Source organism: Podarcis gaigeae (assembly GCF_964106915.1).
Source record: "Podarcis gaigeae genome assembly, chromosome: 2".
In the NCBI taxonomy this organism is placed as follows: Eukaryota; Metazoa; Chordata; class Lepidosauria; order Squamata; family Lacertidae; genus Podarcis; species Podarcis gaigeae.
Genome location: NC_139679.1, coordinates 25,259,795 through 25,281,585, shown reverse-complemented (window position 1 = coordinate 25,281,585; position 21,791 = coordinate 25,259,795). Strand labels below are relative to the sequence as shown.

Sequence of the window (21,791 nt, the reverse complement as noted above, 5' to 3'; positions counted from 1 at the left end):
CCCTGACCAAAGGCCTGGTGGAACAGCTCTGTCTTGCAGGCCCTGCGGAAAGATGTCAGGTCCCGCAGAGCCCTAGTCTCTTGTGACAGAGCGTTCCACCAGATTGGAGCCGCGGCCGAGAAAGCCCTGGCTCTAGTTGAGGCCAGCCTAACCTCTCTGTGGCTTGGGATCTTTAGGATGTTTTTATTTGCAGACCGTAAATTTCTCTGTGGGACATACCAGGAGAGGCGGTCCCGTAGGTACGAGGGTCCTAGGCCGTATAGGGCTTTAAAGGTTAAAACCAGCACCTTGAACCTGATCCTGTACTCCACCGGGAGCCAGTGCAGCTTGTATAGTACTGGATGAATATGATCTCGCGGCGAAGACCCCATAAGGAGTCTCGACGCGGCATTTTGCACCCGCTGGAGTTTCTGGGTCAGTCTCAAGGGCAGCCCCACGTAGAGCGAGTTACAATAATCCAGTCTGGAGGTGACCGTTGCGTGGATCACTGTGGCTAGGTCAGGGCGGGAGAGATAAGGAGCCAACTGCTTAGCTTGGCGGAGATGAAAAAATGCCGCCTTTGTTATAGCTGTAATCTGCGCCTCCATAGAGAGGGAGGTATCGAAGATTACACCCAAACTCTTAACGGACGATGCTGGCACTAACTGCACCCCCGCAAGAGATGGGAGTTGCCCCCTCAATCCCATATCGCTCCGTCCCAGCCAGAGGACCTCTGTCTTCGAAGGATTTAACTTCAACCGGCTCCCACGTAACCATCCAGCCACAGCTTCCAGACATCTGGTCAGTGTATCTGGGGCCGAGTCAGGATGGCCGTCCATCAACAGATAGAGCTGGGTGTCATCGGCATACTGATGGCAACCCAGCCCAAAACTCCGGACAAGCTGGGCGAGGGGGCGCATAAAGATGTTAAAAAGCATCGGGGAGAGAATCGCACCCTGAGGCACTCCACACACCAAGGAGTGGCGCGATGACAATTCCCCCCCAAGCGCCACCCTCTGTCCCCGACCAGAGAGAAACGAGCGCAGCCATTGAAGGACTGTGCCCTGGATCCCCACGTCGGCAAGGCGGCAGTCTAGGAGTTTGTGGTCGACCATGTCGAAGGCTGCTGACAGGTCTAGAAGAATCAGCAGCCCCGACCCGCCTCGATCCAGCTGCCTGCGGAGATCATCTGTTAGGGCGACCAGAGCCGTCTCGGTCCCATGACCAGTGCGGAAGCCGGACTGGAATGGATCGAGAGCCGATGTTTCATCCAGAAACCTACCAAGCTGTTCAGCAACCAATCTCTCAATCACCTTACCCAGGAATGGAAGATTCGAAACCGGGCGGTAATTGGATAGATCTAAAGGATCTAATGATGTTTTCTTTAAGAGCGGACGCACCACTGCCTCCTTCAGTTCCCCTGGGAATATCCCGGTGCAAAGGGACAAATTGATGATATCACCCAGGGGGGCCCGCACCTCGTCTGGACACGCTCTAATCAGCCAAGACGGGCATGGGTCAAGAGGACAGGTGGTGGGCTTTCCAGCTTGGAGGAGTCTGTCCACATCGGCTGGGGATATCCAGTCAAAGTGGTCCAATACTGGACCCAAGGACAGTCGAGGGGCCTCCAGTTCCTTTATTGTATCCAAATTGGCAGGGAGGTCATGGCGGAGCAACAGGACCTTCTTCGCAAAAAAGCTCGCAAATGCCTCACAGCTGTGTGTCGAATTGTTATTTAAATTTGGCTGTCCTTCAAGGGACATTAAAGACCTAATTATACTAAATAATTGTGCCGGGTGAGAGCTAGCGGAGGCAATGGAGGCCGAGAAGTAGGACTTCTTAGCGGCCTTCACTGCCATCTCGTAGGTTTTCATAAAAACCCTATAAGATGTTCTTGAGGCTCCGTCAAGAACAGTAAACAACAAGTGGGTGAACTGTTGCATTATTTTGGGAATGTACCATGTTGGACAAAATGCAACATTTCCCAAAAGTACTGTTGAATGAAAAATGGCACCTGACGTTATTTAAAAATTAACTTCAATTTAAAATTCTTTCGCAATAAACTTCAACATATAGACCAGTCTGTTTACGTCAGTAATTTGCAACATTTCTATTTTCAGGGAAACCTTTCCACAACAGGTACACAATATTCCCGGTCACATTTGAAGGTAGGTACAGTTCATTCCTAGACTTGCATTTTTCCCTGGACTGTGTTGCTTGAATGGCAAGTGTGACATAAAGGTAAAGGGACACCTGACCATTAGGTCCAGTCGTGGTTGACTCTGGGGTTGCGGTGCTCATCTCACTTTATTGGCCGAGGGAGCCAGCGTACAGCTTCCAGGTCATGTGGCCAGCATGACTAAGCCACTTCTGGCGAACCAGAGCAGCACATGGAAACACCGTTTACCTTCCCACTGGAACGGTACCTATTTATCTACTTGCACTTTGAGGTGCTTTCGAACTGCTAGGTTGGCAGGAGCTGGGACCGAGCAATGAGAGCTCATCCCGTTGCGGGGATTCGAACCGCTGACCTTCTGATTGGCAAGTCCTAGGCTCTGTGGTTTAACCCACAGCGCCACCCATAACATGCACTGGGTGCACATTACCGGGGAAGGAAAAATCAGAAATGAAGAAACAAGATGCCTTTCAGTAAATGGCGTTCACCTTTACAGATGCCTTGATTGCAATTGTTGGGAGTCTGCCATGACCCCTGAAATGTTGTGGAGAGGCTGGTCAGAGCAGGACGAAGTGTGGGAGGAGTTGCCTACTGACGAACCTGGGAAGCAGAGCATGGGTAATATCCCTGCCTCAAAACACAGCAGAGTCACCCTGAGGGACATTACTAATGAGAACTTGGATCCCAGAGAGGGTTCCCATGGCAGATCCAGCCTGTCCCCTCTCATATCAGCCAGATGCTGTGTGCCCAGTTGGCCCCAGTTCCTGTGCCCTCCTTGCCTCCTGTCTCAGCACCATCTCTGGTGCCACCAGAGCCTGCCTCTAGCCAATCCTCTCAGGAGAAGTCCACTCCGTGTGGCTTGGAGCTGCTGCTAACAGTTCCTCAGTTGCCTAGGCCATGGAGATGCCAGACCCAGCACAAGCAGAGAGCTTGGGACCATCTCTCCGGAAGGAATTCCCATTTGCTAGCCCAGTCCAAAGGAATATCCTACTTGCTCTGCTGAAGTTATACCCTTACAACGTTATTCCCCTGTAACAAGAGCCAACGGGGCGTATTGTTCATTGCATCAGTGTCTTAGCTTATTTAGCCATGAACTAATGCTGTGCCTTTGAACCCTATGTACCACAACTGATTTGAGCATTAAAGTTTTTGGTGGAAAATGTAATATGAGTTCAAGTTCTACAAGATCTACGGGGTAGATATTGTTTTATTTTGTTTATTTAAAAGCATTTCTAAAACACTTAATATTTAAGCAGTATACAGAGGGACGCGGGTGGCGCTGTGGGTTAAACCACAGAGCTTAGGACTTGCTGATCAGAAGGTCGGCGGTTTGAATCCCCGCGACAGGTGAGCTCCCGTTGCTCAATCCCTGCTCCTGCCAACCTAGCAGTTCGAAAGAACCTCAAAGTGCAAGTAGATAAATAGGTACCGCTTCGGTGGGAAGGTAAACGGCGTTTCCGTGCGCTGCTCTGGTTTGCCAGAAGCGGCTTAGTCATGCTGACCACATGACCCGGAAGCTGTATGCCAGCTCCCTCAGCCAGTAAAGCGAGATGAGCGCCGCAACCCCAGAGTCGGCCACGACTGGACCTAATGGTCAGGGGTCCCTTTACCTTTAAGCAGTATACAAAAAAGATCATGTAAAAACATGTCCAGCATCCTGGACACATTGCAAAATGATATTGATTACAGCATCAAGGATCAGGAGACTGTGGTTTCAGGTGGCTCTTAATAGTGCTAGATCAAGCACTAGGCATGAGGCTTTGCTGAACAGAAATGGTTTGTCTAGATTCCACATGGCTGCTTTGTAGCATCTGTCTGCTTTCCAGCTTGAGGTAGCAGAACAAACAAGTCTGCAGAGAAAGGTCATGGAGCGTGTTTGAGACAATGCCGTCTTTTCCCATCCAAATCCAATTTTGTACAGAGAGAAGTGCCTAAGAAAGGCACTAAAAGCCCATCTCATGCCAGGTGTCACCATTTTTCCGTTTTATTACAGAACCTGTCTTTGGGAGTGGATTATTATCGGGGGGGGGGGGGGGAAATAACTGGTACTGAGATGGCCAGGTTAATATTCCAGGATCTTTTCAAGGGATTAGTAATTCTCATGCATGGCAACATGTCTGATCACTGAGAAGCATGAGAGCTTTCATTCTCTAACAGGAAGCCAGCAAGGTCATAGCCAAGGTGAAGGTATTTTTAAATCACCTTTCCCCCAATCCTCATAGTAGAAACATTACCTCAATAGATTAGCTCTTCGTGTAAACCCTCACCCAGTTAGAGTGCATCCTTCATCCTCTAAAAGATAGCATTATGTTGCAGCCAACCTTTTTGCCAATTCACAAATCTACCTGGTTCACAGCTGCCGCCACTCATGATCAAGAAATTTTCAGTGCAAGCAGCTGAATATAGGACTGAAGCAGTAAGGTGAGAATCTAGGAAATGACATGGTTCAGTCAGGCTAAAAATCACTGCTAAGTGCTAGAAAGCAGACACATTTTCCATTTGCCGTTGCTCTTACCAGCTAATTTGGGATCCTATTCTCTCCCCACCCACCTTCCTGAGCACATCAATCCCACCTGTCCTGTGAGGAAGAGCAGCAAGACCATTTGGGGCCCAGTGAACTTACCTGCCACAATGGGAATGACAATAAGATTCCACCTAGGCCCCAGAGGGCCAAGATGCCACTCTCAAAGGTAAACAGTTTCCAGCTGCATTACGGTCACTTCCAGGAAAGTGCAGCTGCCATGTTGTTGATTTTTCCATCAAGTCCTGTTTTACGTTTTTAAATGTGAGCAGCCCATTCTAAATAAGATGCAATCCCTAAATCTAATTCATAAAATAAATGCAAACACGGACACTAAAAAAAAAAAGCTTCCCTTTTACTGAACAGATGAATATAAACATTATAGCACCTTGTATATGAAGAGGAGCATCATCTCTCCACATTGTAATAGGTTTTTGGAGAATAATTGTTTTCTTTTGGGTGAAGGATGCTTTTCAGAGGATCATTCTATTCCCTAAAATTACGAAATGATACAAATCACAATCTTGTCTAGTAATGAAGGCTGATGCTTCTCCTCCTTTGTAACTCAAATTGTGAATGGTTTGCAAGGGTAGCCCCTCAGAGATTAACCTTTCATTCACCATATTTGCCTGGAGGGAAACACTTTAAGAAATGATTTCACACTGACTGAAATATCAGGAACAAGAAAATGTGTTGCTGCTTCTCTAAACATGATCCTTAGAAACCAGAGAAAATCAAGGTAAGTCTCATCCTCACCTTACACATGTTGAAATACTGTTAGAAATTGAATGCCATATAAAAAGTAGGAAAAAATAATGAAAGTAGCATAGTGGAAGATTTCTTGCCACAAAGGCTGAGTCTGCATATAACAGGAAGCCATAGTTAAACGAAGTATGGCTTATCAAGAATGTGCAAGCATTCACATACATGCCTGCTCATACTGTGCCCACCCTCTTCCTTTTGCCACACCAGAAGGAAACAAGGCAGAACACTGCCATAGGGTTACGTGGAAACCAGCACAAATGGTTTATTTTTCTCCAAACCACAAGAACAAGCCACAAATGTTCTTGATACGAGAACTGGTTCTCAGGCAGTCACCATTTGAACAGTTTCCTCATTGCTGGTAAGCCATACTTTGTTTGAATTTACCATTATGTGCAAACCTGGCCAAAACGTACTGGTAACTTAATGCAGTCCTTGTTTTGCAGTTAAATGTAACCGCAGTACATTTCTATTCAAGAAAGCATGTGCAGGGATGTCAATTTGAAGAACGTAATATGGTCCTCAAGCACTTATGGCATCTTTACAATTAAGATGACCCTGGCTCATTCTGGTAGTTTTAACTTGCATTGCTTAGAATACATCTTTTTGTTGCATGATTCCCCCCTTGTTCAGAGGCACTGCCCACCCCACCCCCCGGTATCTGTACACCCTGAGTTATATGGGGGATTGGGACTGAATCTTTGCTACATACCAATTAGGAGAAATACCAGTTGAAGCACCCCCATTATACTGAAATAGCTCATAGGAGAAGAAATAATGCAAAATAGCTGGAAAATAAACCAATCTGGGTACACACAAACTTTTTTGAAACAACATCTAATGGACAGAGACAGCATGGAGAAAGTCGATGCAAAACAAAAAGGCCAACTGGCCCCAAGCCTACAAACAGTCACAAAGGCGAGTCCATCTACTTACATGCATGCATATCACTGTGACACCAAGAATATGAGTGCTCTTTTAAAGAATTAGAAAATCCTGACATTATTCGTTCGTATTTCTAGCCCACTCAGTCCCAGAGACTGGTCATGTGTTAGTAAGTTAAAACAAATTTATAAACATGTAAAGTGGTGTCAGGGAACTGCCATCAGAACGAGAGACGGAGGCAGGGCCACCCAGCGATGCCGGAGAGGGGACGAGCAGGGGGGAAGGATTTCAACGTAACACCCATAGAGAAGAGAGGGAGATGGAGGAATTGGTGACAGGGCTCCAAGACCCTTCCCCCGACGATAGTGGAGAGAGTGCTGGGACGCCCCTGCCTTCCCCTTACTTGCGTAGACGCGTTCCGCGCAGAGAACATAGGAAGAGACTTGGGGTCAAACAGCTTTTATGCTGGAAGAGGTTCAAGAGACGCCCACTCTCGGATTCTGCAAGTGACTAACAGGTCACGGAGGGCGAGCTCCGACCCTGGGCATGGTTGGGGCAAGCAAGCTAACTGAACTGAAGTAAAGTTACGCACAAGTAACCCCTAACAACCATTACAAGTGGCAAATTAAAATCTGCTGAACAGATTTAAATCCAAAACCGAAGCTCCAAACTGACTGAGCTCCTAAAACCAAGCCAAAACAAATGGCATTACACTGCTCTGAAAAGATGTTCCTTAAGGCAGGCGAGGTTCCAAAGGAAGAGTACTGCAGTTATGGGGCAGTTACTGAGGATGACACTATTCATGCTTGTGTTGTCTGTTGCTAAGACAGAGGTCAGCAAACTTTTTCAGCAGGGGGCTGGTCCACTGTCCCTCAGACCTTGTACGGGGCCGGACTCTATTTTTTTTGGGGGGGGGGGGGAGACTGAACGAATTCCTATGCCCCACAAATAACCCAGAGATGCATTTTAAATAAAAGCACACATTCTACTCATGTAAAAACACCAGGCGGACCCCACAAATAACCCAGAGATGCATTTTAAATAAAAGGACACATTCTACTTATGTAAAAACACGCTGATTCCCAGACCGCCCACGGGCCAGATCTAGAAGGAGATTGGGCTGGATCCGGCCCCTGGGCCTTAGTTTGCCTACCCATGGCTAAGACGGTCCACCTCTATCATTCTTAAGAGGCTTCAAATGGATGGACAATGGCCCCAGATAGTGCCTATTTTTATAGCTGTTGACTTGGAAAGGAACCACAAAGCAATGTGGCACTAACTTTATCAGAAGGGTCAATTTACCAGGTCTGGTTGAGTGCTTTCCAGTATATGTCCCAACACGAAAATATTTTACACTAAGGGCTGTCTTTGCAATAGCAGAATTTATTGCAGTAGGGCTTTCCCCATCTCCTTTCTCCGCATCCCCCAATCAGCTTTGGGGGAGTCAGGAGTATTCCAAGAACAGCATGAGAGGGGAGACAGTTCCATCAGGCAAGCACAAATGTTTATGCGTACGAAGCAGTCTCTATAAAGCTACTTTGAATCCCACCCTAAAGTTCCAGAATATTTTCAAAAAATGCTATCCCATACCTAAATGTTGACTGTTGTTATTCAAAAAAAAATTACTACAGTAAATTTCTCTCCAATTATTTCCCATAGAAAAACCAGTCAATGAATATATCACAGTTCAAGTCCAGTGAATGAAATTGTTGAGTGCTATAAGAACATGAATGCTACATGCATTCATGCAGCCACAGTCAATGCTTTCAAAACTTTTAATTATGCTCAAACAGCTGGTAGCATCATTGACTCAAAGCCCAAGATTACCTTGATTGCTCTGTCATTATCTCTAATCAGCTGCTTCTTCTCATCTTCAAACTTTTGTAAAACATCCTGCAGACGCCTTTCTGCAGCAAGCTGCTGCTGGCTGCTTTCCTCTGTCAGAGAGGAAATGGTTGTCTTAAGTTCAGCTATGATCTAAAAAGAAAACAGCATGCTAAAACTCCTACAATAGTAAGAAGTTTATGTTTTGCATGTATTTACACTTGACACAAAAATCTGAGTTAGCAAACTCAACTGTGAAAACTAAATAGTTGAAATTAACATATTACAACACTAGCAAGCATAACATTCTACACAGAGAAAAGAAATACAGCAAGACCCAGAATGGCATAAAATTGCTGAACGTAAAAATATATGAAAAAATTTTCCACTATAAAATTCCCCAATAATTTACTCACCAGAACAAAGCACATTTGTTATGAGAAAACATGGGAAATAAGGGTTTCCAATTTTCCACTTCGCTGCAATGATTTTGTAAAATCAATCGTCTGAAATATTCTTGCACATTAGGATATGTAGCAATGATTCATGACATTCTGAGCTAACCCCCAGAGAATGACAATTGCAATATAAACGATAAACATTGGATACTTTGGTTTAGTTGGCATTTGCCAACTTTCTTGAAGTTGCTTTTGCCAGCTTGAAGAAGCTGCAGTCAATTGCAGCGTATGCTATGGGGAGGGAAGCAGTTTTTTAGGGGCTGCAAAAGCTGTGGTCTGAATTGGACTCTGGAAATTCCCTACACATGTGCTGAGAATTGTGTCAGGGGTGGGTTTTTTGTGGGGGGGGGCTCTAGACTCTGGTTCATGACATATCACATTTAGTTTATGAAATTAATCTAACATAGCAGTTAGTTCCTACTACTAAGTTTTGAATGAGAGTCTCACAAAAGTCTGCATGCATGCTTGTCATAACACTTGTCTTCTATCTAAGGCCACTGCTTTCAGCACACTCACTTAAGAGAAAGCCTTACTAGACTCCACTGGGCCAAGTTCTGAGAAAACATCCCAGGGTTCAGGCAGTAATGACAGTCAGTCACCGATATATAAAAATCCTTGTTTGCACTAGAGAACTCTGGACCCAAGTTGGGAACAAAAAGTTTGGCAATATTGTGATGAGGTAGACTGTGTACGTGCTTGAGCAGGGGATTTTATTGCTGTTAGTTTGTTGTTTTGTTTTATTGCAGCTGTTTTGTCATACTTTCTCTCTCTTTTTTAATAAATAATTTTTATTGATTTTCTTTCTTGCAACAAATATCCATCATCATTACTAAACATTCATTTTCCAATCCCCCCCACCCCGTTGACTTCCCTCAACCTCCATTTCTGGCTTGTTACATCAAATGATACAATCTGCTGTTTATATTGTCATACTTATTCTCCAGTTGCATCTGTCCATAATGGATTTTTAAAAATATCAAATTGCCCAGATGCATCTGAGTAACTAATAATAATAATAATAATAATAATAATAATAATAATAATAATAAAATGATATATAGACTGTTTAGCACAGTTTGTCAGCTTTTCAACAACAAGGATAATTCAAAGGAAACAGTTGTCCCTAGTAAAGAACTGATATGAAAATATATTAAATAAGGGAACACAACTGGGAAATGCTTTCTTGAAAGGAGCTCATCTGTAGCTGAATAAAGGTACAATCTTGTACAATTTTTTACAATCTTGTACAATCTTATACAATCTTGTACAAGGTACAATCATCTCATGGCTGCCTTTCTGTCCTAAATAAATGGCATGTTGAGCAGAAAAAAATTGTGTATGTGCATCTACCTACTTACCCAATGTTCTGGGACTAAATCACTAATTCAACAGTGCAGATGTATACAACATTAGACTAGTCATTCGGCTTGTGAAGTTGGGACGCTCTAAAAAAGCACACCCAATCCCACCAAAAGAGTCCATGGAAACATACGTTAAAGAATCCAGCTCAAGTAATTTTAAATTATTCGCTTAATTAAGATAAAATTGCAGAGAGAACACAGGGTGAGAATACCTGGATGGGACTCTAAGGTTCTTCTGGGTTAAAAAGCTGTGATGTTTTAATAATGTATTAATAAATTTTTGAAAGCAGCGGATAGACAAGGAAATGCTTTGGGCAGTAAATCTCAGGGGAGAAAAATGTAATTGTTTATTTTGCCCAAACTTCAGAGAGAATTTCTTGGAATCTATTTTTCGTGTGTGGGTGTTAAAAAGCAAATGTTCCAAGAGGCCAGAGAGTGTTAGATTAGGCTGATGTTGTCAGCAGCCCGGCCACATGAAAGTTACAAGTGACCTATTATTAACATTACATTACGAAAACTTTGTTCAAATGACAGTGTGAGGCTGATGCAAATTCCACAAGAAGTGAAGACATTCAGAATTAAAGATGAAGTCCAATATTTTAATTTGGTCTCTGTGCCAATAATGTGACCTAAAAGGCTGTGATACGTGTACAAACCCTTACAACAGCCTCCTCAGATTAAAAGAAAATAGAAACACACAGGCTAAGAATATGTCCACTCGTTCTCCAGGATATGTATAGAAACTGCTTGTACAGTTTGAATCCCATCCTTGGTGCAGTCACTGATTAATTTATTTATAAAATTATTTGGACCTTGCGTTTTGGCTCTCAATAGGTGCTCCATTTCCACGTCTTGGAGGAACTTGCTTTGCTGAAATATTTCTGAACAGATATCACCAAGAACACTGCCCAGTTCCCCAGAACAAGACCCGCTGCTTACAATGACAGACTGATATTCTTCCCAGTCAGTGGATTTGCTCCAAAAAAAAAAGAGGGTTGATGAAAATCTGCTGCCCAGGAAGGACTCCAGCCAGCTGTTTCAGCAGAAAGCTAGAGAAGTTCCTGCTTGTGGATCATTAAGTGAGTCCTACAGGCTGCCAGTTCAGCCAAGTTAGGTTCTTATTGCTGCGCCATTTTCACGCCAAGTTTTGGAGTTAGGAGTATTAGCAGTCTTTAGGCAGAATTCCTCCCAAGGGTCTCTTTTCTTGCTATAGCTCCTATTAGAGAAGTGGGTAGGTAGGATCAGTGCTTTTTTTTCAGGGGGGGTGCAGGGGGACGCATACCCCTAAACATTTTGTGAATCTAAGTTTGGCCTCACTAAGGGGGAGTACTTCAATATGAGTGGAAAATGAGAGTAACCCTAAACATTTTTTTTCTAAAAAACAAACAAAAAACCACTGGATAGGATAATATGTTTTATGATTCAGTAGCATCTAGGCCACTTTGCATCATATGTAAGATTATATTTCAAGCAACCACCTCTGAATTTCCAATCAGTTCATGCATAAAGCAAACCAGGTCGCAATAGTTCCTTGTTCTACCATTTCCTGTATCACCCAGCAAGGAAGCTGTATGAGCCTTTCCTGAGTGATATAGAGCAGAGTGATTTTGCCCCCAAAAGGGCAAAAAGTATTCATCAACAAAGTACAAAACAACATGGGAACAACTGGAGCTGGGTTTACATACTAACACTGCAAGAACAGAAGCAAGTCTGCCTTATTTCTATTTTCATTTTTAAAACTGAAAGAAAAGGGGGGAAAAACAACCCAATACAGTAACAAAAACCCAAGTTTTGTAAAAGTAGGGTTTTTTTTGTTTTATTTTGATGTTTCCTACCTGTGAAGATTTGGCAAACTTCTGACTGTATTCCTTTTCAATCTGCTTCAACCTGCTGTTGGCCTGAAATACACACACATACACACACACAAAAAGGAAACCAGATTATCTCAGATGAAGAACGTGTACAGACATTTTGCCACTGACCCCTATTGCCTGGCACCTCGTCTACATGCCTATCACTAAGCAGCTGGGATCTCTGCCAATTCCAACGCCCTTTTGTGGCAGCCAAAAAACCGCTAGGGCTTGTCTTTGATCTACAGCCAACTATTCATCACTTGAAAGGCGGGGGGGGGGGGGAGGAGAATAGTACCTCTGCTGCCAATTATTAGAGAAACATAAAGGACTCTGTGGATTAAAAAAAGACAGGGGGAGAAACAGAGTTTATCAGGATGACTTCATCTCTGTGAGAAGAAAAAAGGGAAGGAAAAAACCCATAAGCTCCACTGGAGGCTGTGAGGGTACAATGTGATGCATACTCTATGATTCTGTATGCCAGCTGATGCCTGCAAGTTCCTTTTGTCATATTCTTACACCTTTTTTTACTGAAAGCTGGCGGCCGTTGAAGTAAAAATCCAATACGCTATGGAACCACTTGGCTTCCCTTTGACCCCCCCCCCTTTATCTTTCATATCATATGCATAAGCCAAAAAGCAATCTGGAAAGAGGGGGTTCGTTGCTGCTTTTGATATCACATTCAGTTCCTGAAATTCACCACACACACGCAAAAAACACCACGTAAATTTTCTCTACCTCCCCTTTCCCCCAGCCTACTTGGGCCACAATTTTGAAATAAAGATTTCTTTTAATAACCGGTTCCAAAAAGACATCTCTCAGAACTAATTACACCCAAGTAATTTGCTCAGTGTTCTCATGTTTCTGGATGCAGAATGGCAAAGCCATACGTTCTAAGTAAATGTTTGTAGGTGACACAGCACAGTGGCTGTGCTCCAACAGCTCTGATGCATGGGCTCCTCTGTTCCATTACGGAGCAGGCAGGCACTAGGCACAGCACACCACAGACAATCATTGTGCTGATGTGGAATGTTTTTATGAAAGGGGACAAGAAGCTCTGGACAACGCCCACTGAGTTTCGAGAAAAGCATTAGAAAAAGCAAGCAGTGAAAAGAACTGACTCTGTGGCTAAAGCTATGAGCTCAACTTTAGAGCTCAATTCTGCAGCTGTGGGTCAGAATTAACTTCTCTCTGAACTAAATATAAAAAAGAAAATAACTTAGCCTGTGCCAGCAATGAACTCCTCTGATGCCAAAAGAACACTGTGCAGGTACTGCAGACCACCCACAGGTGATCAAGGGCAGAGCTAGGGCCCAAAGAGTCTCTTCAACATTGGGCAGAGTAAAACTGGGTCATGTATATACAAAGACTCTATGCATTTTTTCAATTATTTTTGTGTGTGTGGAGCAGTGAAAAAGATGTACAGCTTGCAGTTGCTGTGGGACCAGCTCTATACAGAAATTATAGAAATCTAACAGTGGAGGAGGAGTGTTGCTTTGAGGACTGAAGCCTAGTGGCTTTGACAGAATAAGAATACCCCGCCCACCTGGCTGGGTTGTCCCAGCCACTCCAACAAATATAAAAACACAATAATACTCCCCCCAGTCCTTCTAGTATTCAAAAATATATATGCAAAACTGACCAAATTAGACTGCAAGCAGTGTAGGGGGTGAAATGGATGGAGTCATTTTTGTTATACAGTGATACCCCAGAAGACCATTTGACTTTCAAAACGTTCGACAACTGAGGCACAAAGGGCGGTCTGCGAAGTCAACGGAGAAAATTGGAAGAAATGGCAGTGGAAGCCATTTGACTTCCAAGGTGCCTTCGAAAATGGAAGCATTTACTTCTGGGTTTTCAGCGTTTGAAAACCAGAATGTTCGGCTTCCGAAAACCGAGGTACCACTGCACTTATATCACCCTCTTAAGTGTTCCCAATAATCACCAACCCCATCCACAAGCAGTTTAGCTTCAATAATGGTGCAGAACCAAACCCTTCTAGACACCCACAGCATCCATGCTCATGTAAAGTTTGCTACCCATGACAGTAAGCATTCACTGAGAAAACACTGGGGAAAAACACACATAAACTCCACCCCAAACCAGTTTGACCAGAGAGAATGGCAGTACAGATGCCATTACAATGCAAAGGTAGTAATGATCATTCAACACAACACTGCCACCAAATTTGTAGAAACTAGCATCTGTTCTGTACGCTGCCTAGAAAGATAAAGGGTAGGGAGCTCTTGAGTGCTGCTAAAACTATTTTTGTTTGGTTTCTCTCCTCATCTCTATGATTTTTATATCTGGCTTGTTGTTTTGCTTGGTTTTTTTCTTAGTCTGTATTGTAACATGGATCGTATATTGTTGTAATTAGTGTTCCAAGCTGTCTTGCAGGCCCCATGAGGGCATGATATATATTGTTGCATGTAAATAAATACCCCAGGCTCAAGCCTGGGCGCTCAAAGGCAGAACTGTGTAAACAGGAATACATTTTGAGGGCCTTCTTATATAGGGGAAAGCTATGGTGTCATCAAATGAAAAAATTATTTGTCTGATGAGGCCACTCTGGAATTACACACATGGCATTATGGTCAGACAAGCAATTCACTGCAGCGTCCAGCTAACAGAAAACCAGTCCTGTGACTGTGCAGTAGAAGCCTACTGTGTATAGCACTAATTGGCTAGTATCTGTAACAATCCCCAATCCCCAGAGCAGTTTCAGAACTTTGTAGAACTCACAAAAAGAAGGTACTCAGCTGAATGTGTACCTCCTGCCATGGAAGACAAAACTCCTGTTTTAGTATTTTGTTTGTATGCAACTTACTCTGACTAACATTGTGTACATTCTGAATGAAATAATTTGCCAAAGTTATTCAATTCTGCAAACTCTGCTAGCAAACAAATTTGCATTATCTTCGTCACGCTGGCCACGTGACCCGGAAGTGTCTTCGGACGGCGCCGGCTCACGGCCTCTAGAGCGAGATGAGCACGCAACCCTAGAGTCGGACACGACTGGCCCGTACGGGCAGGGGTATCTTTACCTTTATATGCTATTTCAGAACCAAGAATGAGAAGGAAAGAAAAGTCCGCTGGAAAGCCAAGGAGTGTTTATTGTGTTCCAACTCATTTCTTATTAGAGGGACCCACAGAGCCCAATAGTCTCTACGACCAGTTTCATGGTGCCTTATGAAACTGCTATTTTACATCTGGCTGAACTTGTTAATTGAGAAAATGAAATTGTGTAAGTCATGGTGAAACTAGATCCTATCCGATCCTACTTTTTGTTTTTAAATAGTCAAATTCCCCTTATATTTTAAACCTTGTTTCTGAAAGATTTCCCTTTTATCCAATTAAAGGTAAAGGGACCCCTGATCATTAGGTCCAGTTGTGGCCGACTCTGGGGTTGTGGTGCTCATCTCGCTTTATTGGCCGAGGGAGCTGGCGTACAGCTTCCGGGTCATGTGGCCAGCATGACTAAGCCGCTTCTGGCGAACCAGAGCAGCGCACGGAAACGCCGTTTACCTTCCTGCAGGAGCGGTACCTATTTATCTACTTGCACTTTGACGTGCTTTCGAACTGCTAGGTTGACAGGAGCAGGGACCGAGCAAAGGGAGCTCACCCCGTTGCGGGGATTCGAACCGCTGACTTTCTAATTGGCAAGTCCTAGGCTCTGTGGTTTAACCCACAGCGCCACCTGTGTCCCTATTTTTATCCAATTAGGCTCTGGTAATACCCATGCTTCCTTGGAAGAACATTCTATTGACATCAATAAGGTCTGAACATTTTAAAATCAAGTTTCATGAGTTAAATACAGGGGCAAGTGTTTAAGCAGGGGTGCCAGTGTTGTGGGGAGATGTGTAATTGATGCACTTGTCGTTCTACCAGTGATGAAAAGCTGCTACAGGTATGCAGTTTGTTTATATGTCAGCATTCTGTACTAATTATAACCATATTGTAAGCTGCACCATGTTCAGCCAAAGCCTGAATGATAACAGTTAGCTGGAATTAGATCAAAAGGATGTACAGTGCTATCTTTTAAGGCCTTCATACTGTGCTAATGAAGGCTGTATTATCTGCTTTCTTTTCAGTTATATCTTAACAGATACACTACAATTTAACACCAGCTCTACTCTTCAGAAAACACACTACTTGCTGGTAAAACCATGTTAAACTTCCTTAAGCGGATCAAAAGTGATGATTAACAGATATTTGTCTTGTAAAGAGAACTTTTGAAGCATTCCTTTCCTCTTGTCTGACTCACTCAGCAGAGCTGTGGGCCAGTGTTTGTGACACTACAAACAATTGCTTATACAGTGATCAGTTCTGACATCATAAACACTGGGTTGTGGTTTCCCTGAATGAATGAGCTCTGCAGCTGGCTGCTGCCTAAGTGAAAGTTTTCATTCCTAAATACCTTGATGAGCAGCCACGAGGAGAACGGAAATGACAAATGGGTTTGGTTTTGGCAAAAACATAATGGCTCATAGTTTGCAAGAGCAGCTGTCTCTCTAAAGTATTATAGCTCTGAAGTCCACATAGGCATCAAATCTCTGTGTTTATGATTATGTCCTTAGCTCACCCTGTATTGCCCAGTTACTGTGGGGCATATGGCATGCTATTATCTCATGCGTTTTGAAGGAGAGGCAAACACTGTTCCTTACCTAAGTGTTATCAATAGCCAATAAGTATTGATTGACGGAAGCCATAAGTTATTTAAAACAAGCACAATGTCTGAAGCAACAGGAAACATGAGCAACTGAGTTTCCCAATTCTCATTTAACATAAAAGCCATTGCTAAAACAAATCTTTAATAAATATTTCTAGTTGCGACTCACTGATAAATGAATCACCTTTGCAATCCATTGAAACTTTGGAAAGCAGTTTGGCAAAGCATCTAGAAAGGTAGCCTAAGGTACAAGTCCAACCAGAGGTAATGCACTGACATCAATCTAGAAGATGTCACAAGAATATCAGCAGGCATCTCACACACTAATGAAAAGGTACCACTGTTCTCCCTTCCTGTTCTGGTACTATTCAACCTCAGGCAGAGAAATCAAAGGAAGGAAAATATTGGGCTGACCGACACATAATGCTGAAATGCTTGCACACCTCTCCTCCTTCCCCATGGCTGGCAGAAGAACTTCTGAAACATTTCATTTCATTTTTTGATGAACCCTGGCCAATATGACCCAGAGATTTTGGTTTAAAAGGCTCTCAAGTGAGCAAACAAGCCCACTTCAAACCATAAGGTAGGCTTGTTTAACTCACCAGAATGCACTTTAGTCAATGATTTCTGGTCCATACACAATGACAAGGGGGGAAACAACTGAGAAGGCACCGAAAGAAAAAATGGAGGCCTTAAGGTGTACAGGAAAAGGTTTGTTTGGCCCAGCACGTTTCAGAACAAATCTCCAGAGGCACTTGTGAATAACATCTCTCAACCTGGTCCATAAACCACTCTTGTCTGCACTCACCAACATCCAAATAAGGGCAGCCAACATGACGACAAAATACCCATGAATCAGGGGGGCAGCACTAGATCAAGGTCTCTACTGATGAAGCCCTCTCTCATACTTGATTTGATAGAGATGTATATATCTAGTGTCCACATGTTAGGAGGCTGTCAGCGGCTCCTGGATGGTGGCCCAGGAAAGTATAAAGACAAGGGAAGGATTCTTATCATCCTATTTTAATTATTATTCAGTAATTATAGACAGAGGCTATAGGACACAGGCTCTTGGATAATGGCCTTGCCCTAGTGAATCTCCACCCCCTGTCTCTCCCACTTCTTCATTCGTCACTTCTAATGGTGGTGCTACGTGCCCTCTGTCTTTGAGCTCTTTGCTCTTCTACTTTCAAGGCTCACCAGGTTCTCTCTCTCTCTCTCTCTCTCTCTCTCTCTCTCTCTCTCTCTTTCTGTGTTTGTGTGTGTCCCCTGGAATGCTTTCTAATGACATGTCAGCCAGGTGTTGCTCTGACTCTCCTATGATTTCCCAACCTTTCCCTTCATCTGCCTCTGAGCTGCTACCTTCCTCAAACCCCTGTTGTAAATCTATACTGTGTTTCTCTTCCTCCGCCCTGGAAGGTTCAGAAGGGGGAGGCGGTCTCCGACCTGGCCACAGTGATCCATGCGACAGTCACCTCCAGGCTTGACTAGTGTAATTCGCTCTATGCGGGGCTGCCCTTGAAGCTGTCCCAGAAACTCCAGTGGGTGTAGAATGCTGCAGCGAGGCTCCTCACGGGGTCTCTGCCATGGGAGCATATTCACCCAGTGCTTTTCCAGCTGCACTGGCTCCCGGTGTAGTACAGGGGCAGATTTAAGGTGCTGGTTTTGACCTTTAAAGCCCTTCATGGCCTAGGACCCTCGTACCTACGGGACCGCCTCTCCTGGTATGCCCCACGGAGAGCCTCAAGGTCCATAAATAGCAACACCCTAGTGGTCCCGGGCCCTAAGGAAGTTAGATTAGCTTCAACCAGAGCCCAGGGCCTTTTCAACTCTGGCTCCGGCCTGGTGGAACGCTCTGCCTCATGAGACCAGGGCCCTGCAGGATCTGATTTCTTTCCACAGGGCCTGCAAGATAGAGTTGTTCCGCCTGGCCTTTGGCTTGGAGCCAATTTGACTCCCTCCCCCTCTTTCTTTTTTCTTTTTCCTTTCTCCTCCTGTAATGAGGCTGCATTTTAATATTTTAATGTTTCAATATTTTAATGTTGTATTTTAATCTTGTTTTTAAGTTGTATTCATTTAATTTGTTTTTATTATTGCTTGTTAGCCGCCCTGAGACCGGCCTTGGCTGGGGAGGGCGGGGTATAAATAAAAATTTTATTATTATTTTATTTTATTATTATTTTTATTATTCCTCCTCTGCCCAGTCCCTGACACCACATCAGTGGAGCACATCAGTGGCAACCAGAACACCCAAGCAGACTAATTCAGCAACTGACCTAAAACCTAAATGTCTGTCTGTCTGTCTGTCTGTGTCCCCCCTCCTTTCCTTGTTATCCTTGTTCCTCTCTATCCATTCTTCCTTTAATGTCTTCTTCATTGCCCACATCTAGACCGTAAGCTCTTTGAGGTGGAGGCCTCTCTTTTGGCTTCAGTGGTATTCTATACATTGTAAATTGTACCAAGTATTTTATACATGGATGGTAAAAGGTAAAGGTAAAGGTACCCCTGCCCGTACGGGCCAGTCTTGACAGACTCTGGGGTTGTGCGCCCATCTCACTTAAGAGGCCAGGGGCCAGCGCTGTCCGGAGACACTTCCGGGTCACGTGGCCAGCGTGACATCGCTGCTCTGGCGAGCCAGAGCCGCACACGGAAACGCCGTTTACCTTCCCGCTGGTAAGCGGTCCCTATTTATCTACTTGCACCCGGAGGTGCTTTCGAACTGCTAGGTTGGCAGGCGCTGGGACCGAGCAGCGGGAGCGCACCCCGCCGCAGGGATTCGAACCGCCGACCTTTCGATCGGCAAGTCCTAGGTGCTGAGGCTTTAACCCACAGCGCCACCTGCGTCCCTATACATGGATGGTACTAGCTGTAAAAATGGTGTCTGGGAGGAATTTTGTCGATTCGGCAAAATGTCAGGGAAAACCCGGATGTATGGCAACGTGATGGGGGAAAACAGTGGAAACAGCTCAAAAACACTATTTTGGGGGTAGGTTTCCCCAAATTTGGGTCTGCTCCCTCCAAAAGCTAAACAACTGGTGGGTTTCTTAAAAAGTTCAATAATTCTGCAGGTGTCAGGAATTTTACTTTTTGAAATATGGCAACCCCATACTGCCCACTAGTTGCCAAAATCCATGTTCCTGAGTTGTCCCTATTACTTGGTCTGCATTCAACACTATCTGACCGCCAGTGCATGGGCTGCTGTGCCAGTGAGAGGGCAATTATAATGGAAGCTTGTGCAACTGGTTGGGTATTAGGCCTGCAATAATATATTGTGCAGCTAGCCAGAAGAACCAAGCTGGCTTCCTACATCTTCTTTATGCAAGCCATTCCACTAGCATCGCTAGTACACCTGTAAGGGACTTTAACTTAGTATTACATGTCTCACATTTTAACCCTTATTTTCAGGAGAAGTAAACATGAAGTCATAACTTTTTAATGATGAACAGGTTGATTTTCTAGAACCTCAGTAAGTTCTCATGGATGTGATGACTCAATTGCTCCACAAAAATGGACTGAAGACTAATACAAAAGGCAGGATCTGTAGTTTAGTTATCAAGTTTCTAAATGGGATGATTTTTCACAAGCAAATGTAGCACTCAGTAAAATAATAAAGAATTAATAACTCGGTCACATTTTCAGAAGTGATCTAATCCCCCACCCCACCCCAAAATACCTCTGGCCTCTTTCCTTATGGAGTTTATATGTGAATGGCTTCCTTCAATTCCAGTAAGCACATTCTGAGTATGTTTCCCACAATGCATTTTTCAAAGAACAGGCTTCAGCCGGTTAAACAATGAAATAAAATTTAACAATATTTTAAAAAGCACAATGGTAAGGCAATCGTTCTATATGAGTTAATATTCTCTAATTAGCTGAGTAAAAATATAACCATACTTTTAAAAGACAGGGAGGGAACTACAGAAGGGAGACTTGCTCCAGGGAAGAAGCAACAGTTCTCTGATGTATAGCAAAGAACTGCACATTAAAGGGCTAATGTAAATGGGTCCATATTCTAAAAATAATAATTAAAAAACTTCCTTACAGAAGTCTCCTATACGAAAAAAGGGGGGGGGAGCACTGAATAGTTTTGACTCATGTCAAGAAAATTACTCCAAGAATGGCTAATTCTACCATATATCCTAAAAGGGATCAGAGATAAGACATGGTCTCAAAAGATAGCATGTAACTACTCTACTAAAACATCTGCCCTGGCCGCTCATACACTGCCAGGGCAGGTTCAAGGTTCTTCTTGTACAAAGTCCTGAAAAACTTGAGCCCTTAAGGACTGCCCGAGCCCTTACATCACTGAGATCATTCAGAGGTGAGGTTTTAATTGTCCCGCGTGTTACAGAGGCCTGGCTGGCCTCAGGCATTTAGTACTGCCAGCCCCATTCTGCGGAATACTCTTCTAGCAGAGATTTGGCAGGCATCCTTGCTTTGACTTTCAACTGTCTCTTGAAGACCTTTTCATGCCAGCAGGCTCTTTATTTTTGATTAGCCGGTCACCTTATTTTTATTTTTTAATGGCATTTCACCCCGCCCTGGCATTTTATGAATCGGCAGTTTAGAAATACTTTTGCAAATAAGTAAGTCCTGCTGCTATCGAAGTCAATAGCAAAACTCCCAAATTTTAATGCTATCCTGGATATGGGAAGGACAGGTCTTCTCCTGTGATGACAATCAGCTGATGGTCAGTGCTCGGGAAGCACTGCTCACCCTTTTCGCTAGTGGATCATGTGATGCCATTGTGATGGAAGGTGATGATAGGGCAGCCTCACCCATCTGTCAAACTTGGCCCACAGGTATGTGTATGGAGAGAATGTTTTGGCATACTGAACCAATGGTGTATTCCCTACCCCTATTTGAGCCAATCTGCTCAGTCTCCAAACTGCTGATGTTCTGCATACACCCAGGCATAGGTTCATTCTCAGACAGGGGAGAAGTAACAAGAAAATGAATAAAGGCAAACCGTTTTGTAGAAGCCTACGGAAGAGCTTCTTTTGAAGTTGAAACTGTGAATTAATTGCAAACCAAACTGCAAAGATGCTAATGGTTAAGAAGAAATCAATGTGATTAGTGCAAAAAAATAGTGCTGAGTTTTGTGGGAAAGACTTTATGAAATATAAATGTTAACAAAAGGGTGTGTGTGTGCTCTAATAATTTAATAAATGCCTTTGATAAGTAATGCAAAATCTCCCGCTGTTTTCTGAAGTACAGCCAAAATCCATGATATGAAGTAATCAATGTTCCTTTGTAAGATTACACTGGATTACTTTAAATAGTTTTAAATAGAACAAAAGCTTCAA

General features: G+C 43.7%; 1 protein-coding gene and 1 long non-coding RNA gene across 8 annotated transcripts in view; one reads left to right on the top strand and one right to left on the bottom strand.

Annotated features, from left to right (window-relative positions):
* The window catches only part of LOC310839281, a 78,262-nt gene extending 66,543 nt beyond the window's left edge, over positions 1-11,719 (top strand). Inside the window, exons 3-5 of one of the 3 annotated variants that reach the window (XR_014561388.1) lie at positions 2,100-2,147; positions 4,674-4,845; positions 10,801-11,719. This is a non-coding gene — a long non-coding RNA (uncharacterized lncRNA). The remainder of the gene's footprint in view (positions 1-2,099; positions 2,148-4,673; positions 4,846-10,800) is intronic. The other 2 variants (XR_014561387.1, XR_014561389.1) reach the window with 2 other exon arrangements.
* CEP112 (centrosomal protein 112) overlaps positions 1-21,791 on the bottom strand; it is a 219,169-nt gene that overhangs the window by 41,586 nt on the left and 155,792 nt on the right. For 3 of the 5 annotated variants that reach the window (XM_083727455.1, XM_083727456.1, XM_083727454.1), the window contains 2 exons: positions 11,802-11,864; positions 8,151-8,300 (listed from right to left, as the gene is read on the bottom strand). The exons of 1 other annotated variant lie outside the window; for it this stretch is intronic. In XM_083727455.1, the coding sequence (XP_083583581.1) occupies positions 8,151-8,300; positions 11,802-11,864 (213 nt within the window). The remainder of the gene's footprint in view (positions 1-8,150; positions 8,301-11,801; positions 11,865-21,791) is intronic. One more of the 5 variants, XR_014561326.1, reaches the window with a different exon arrangement.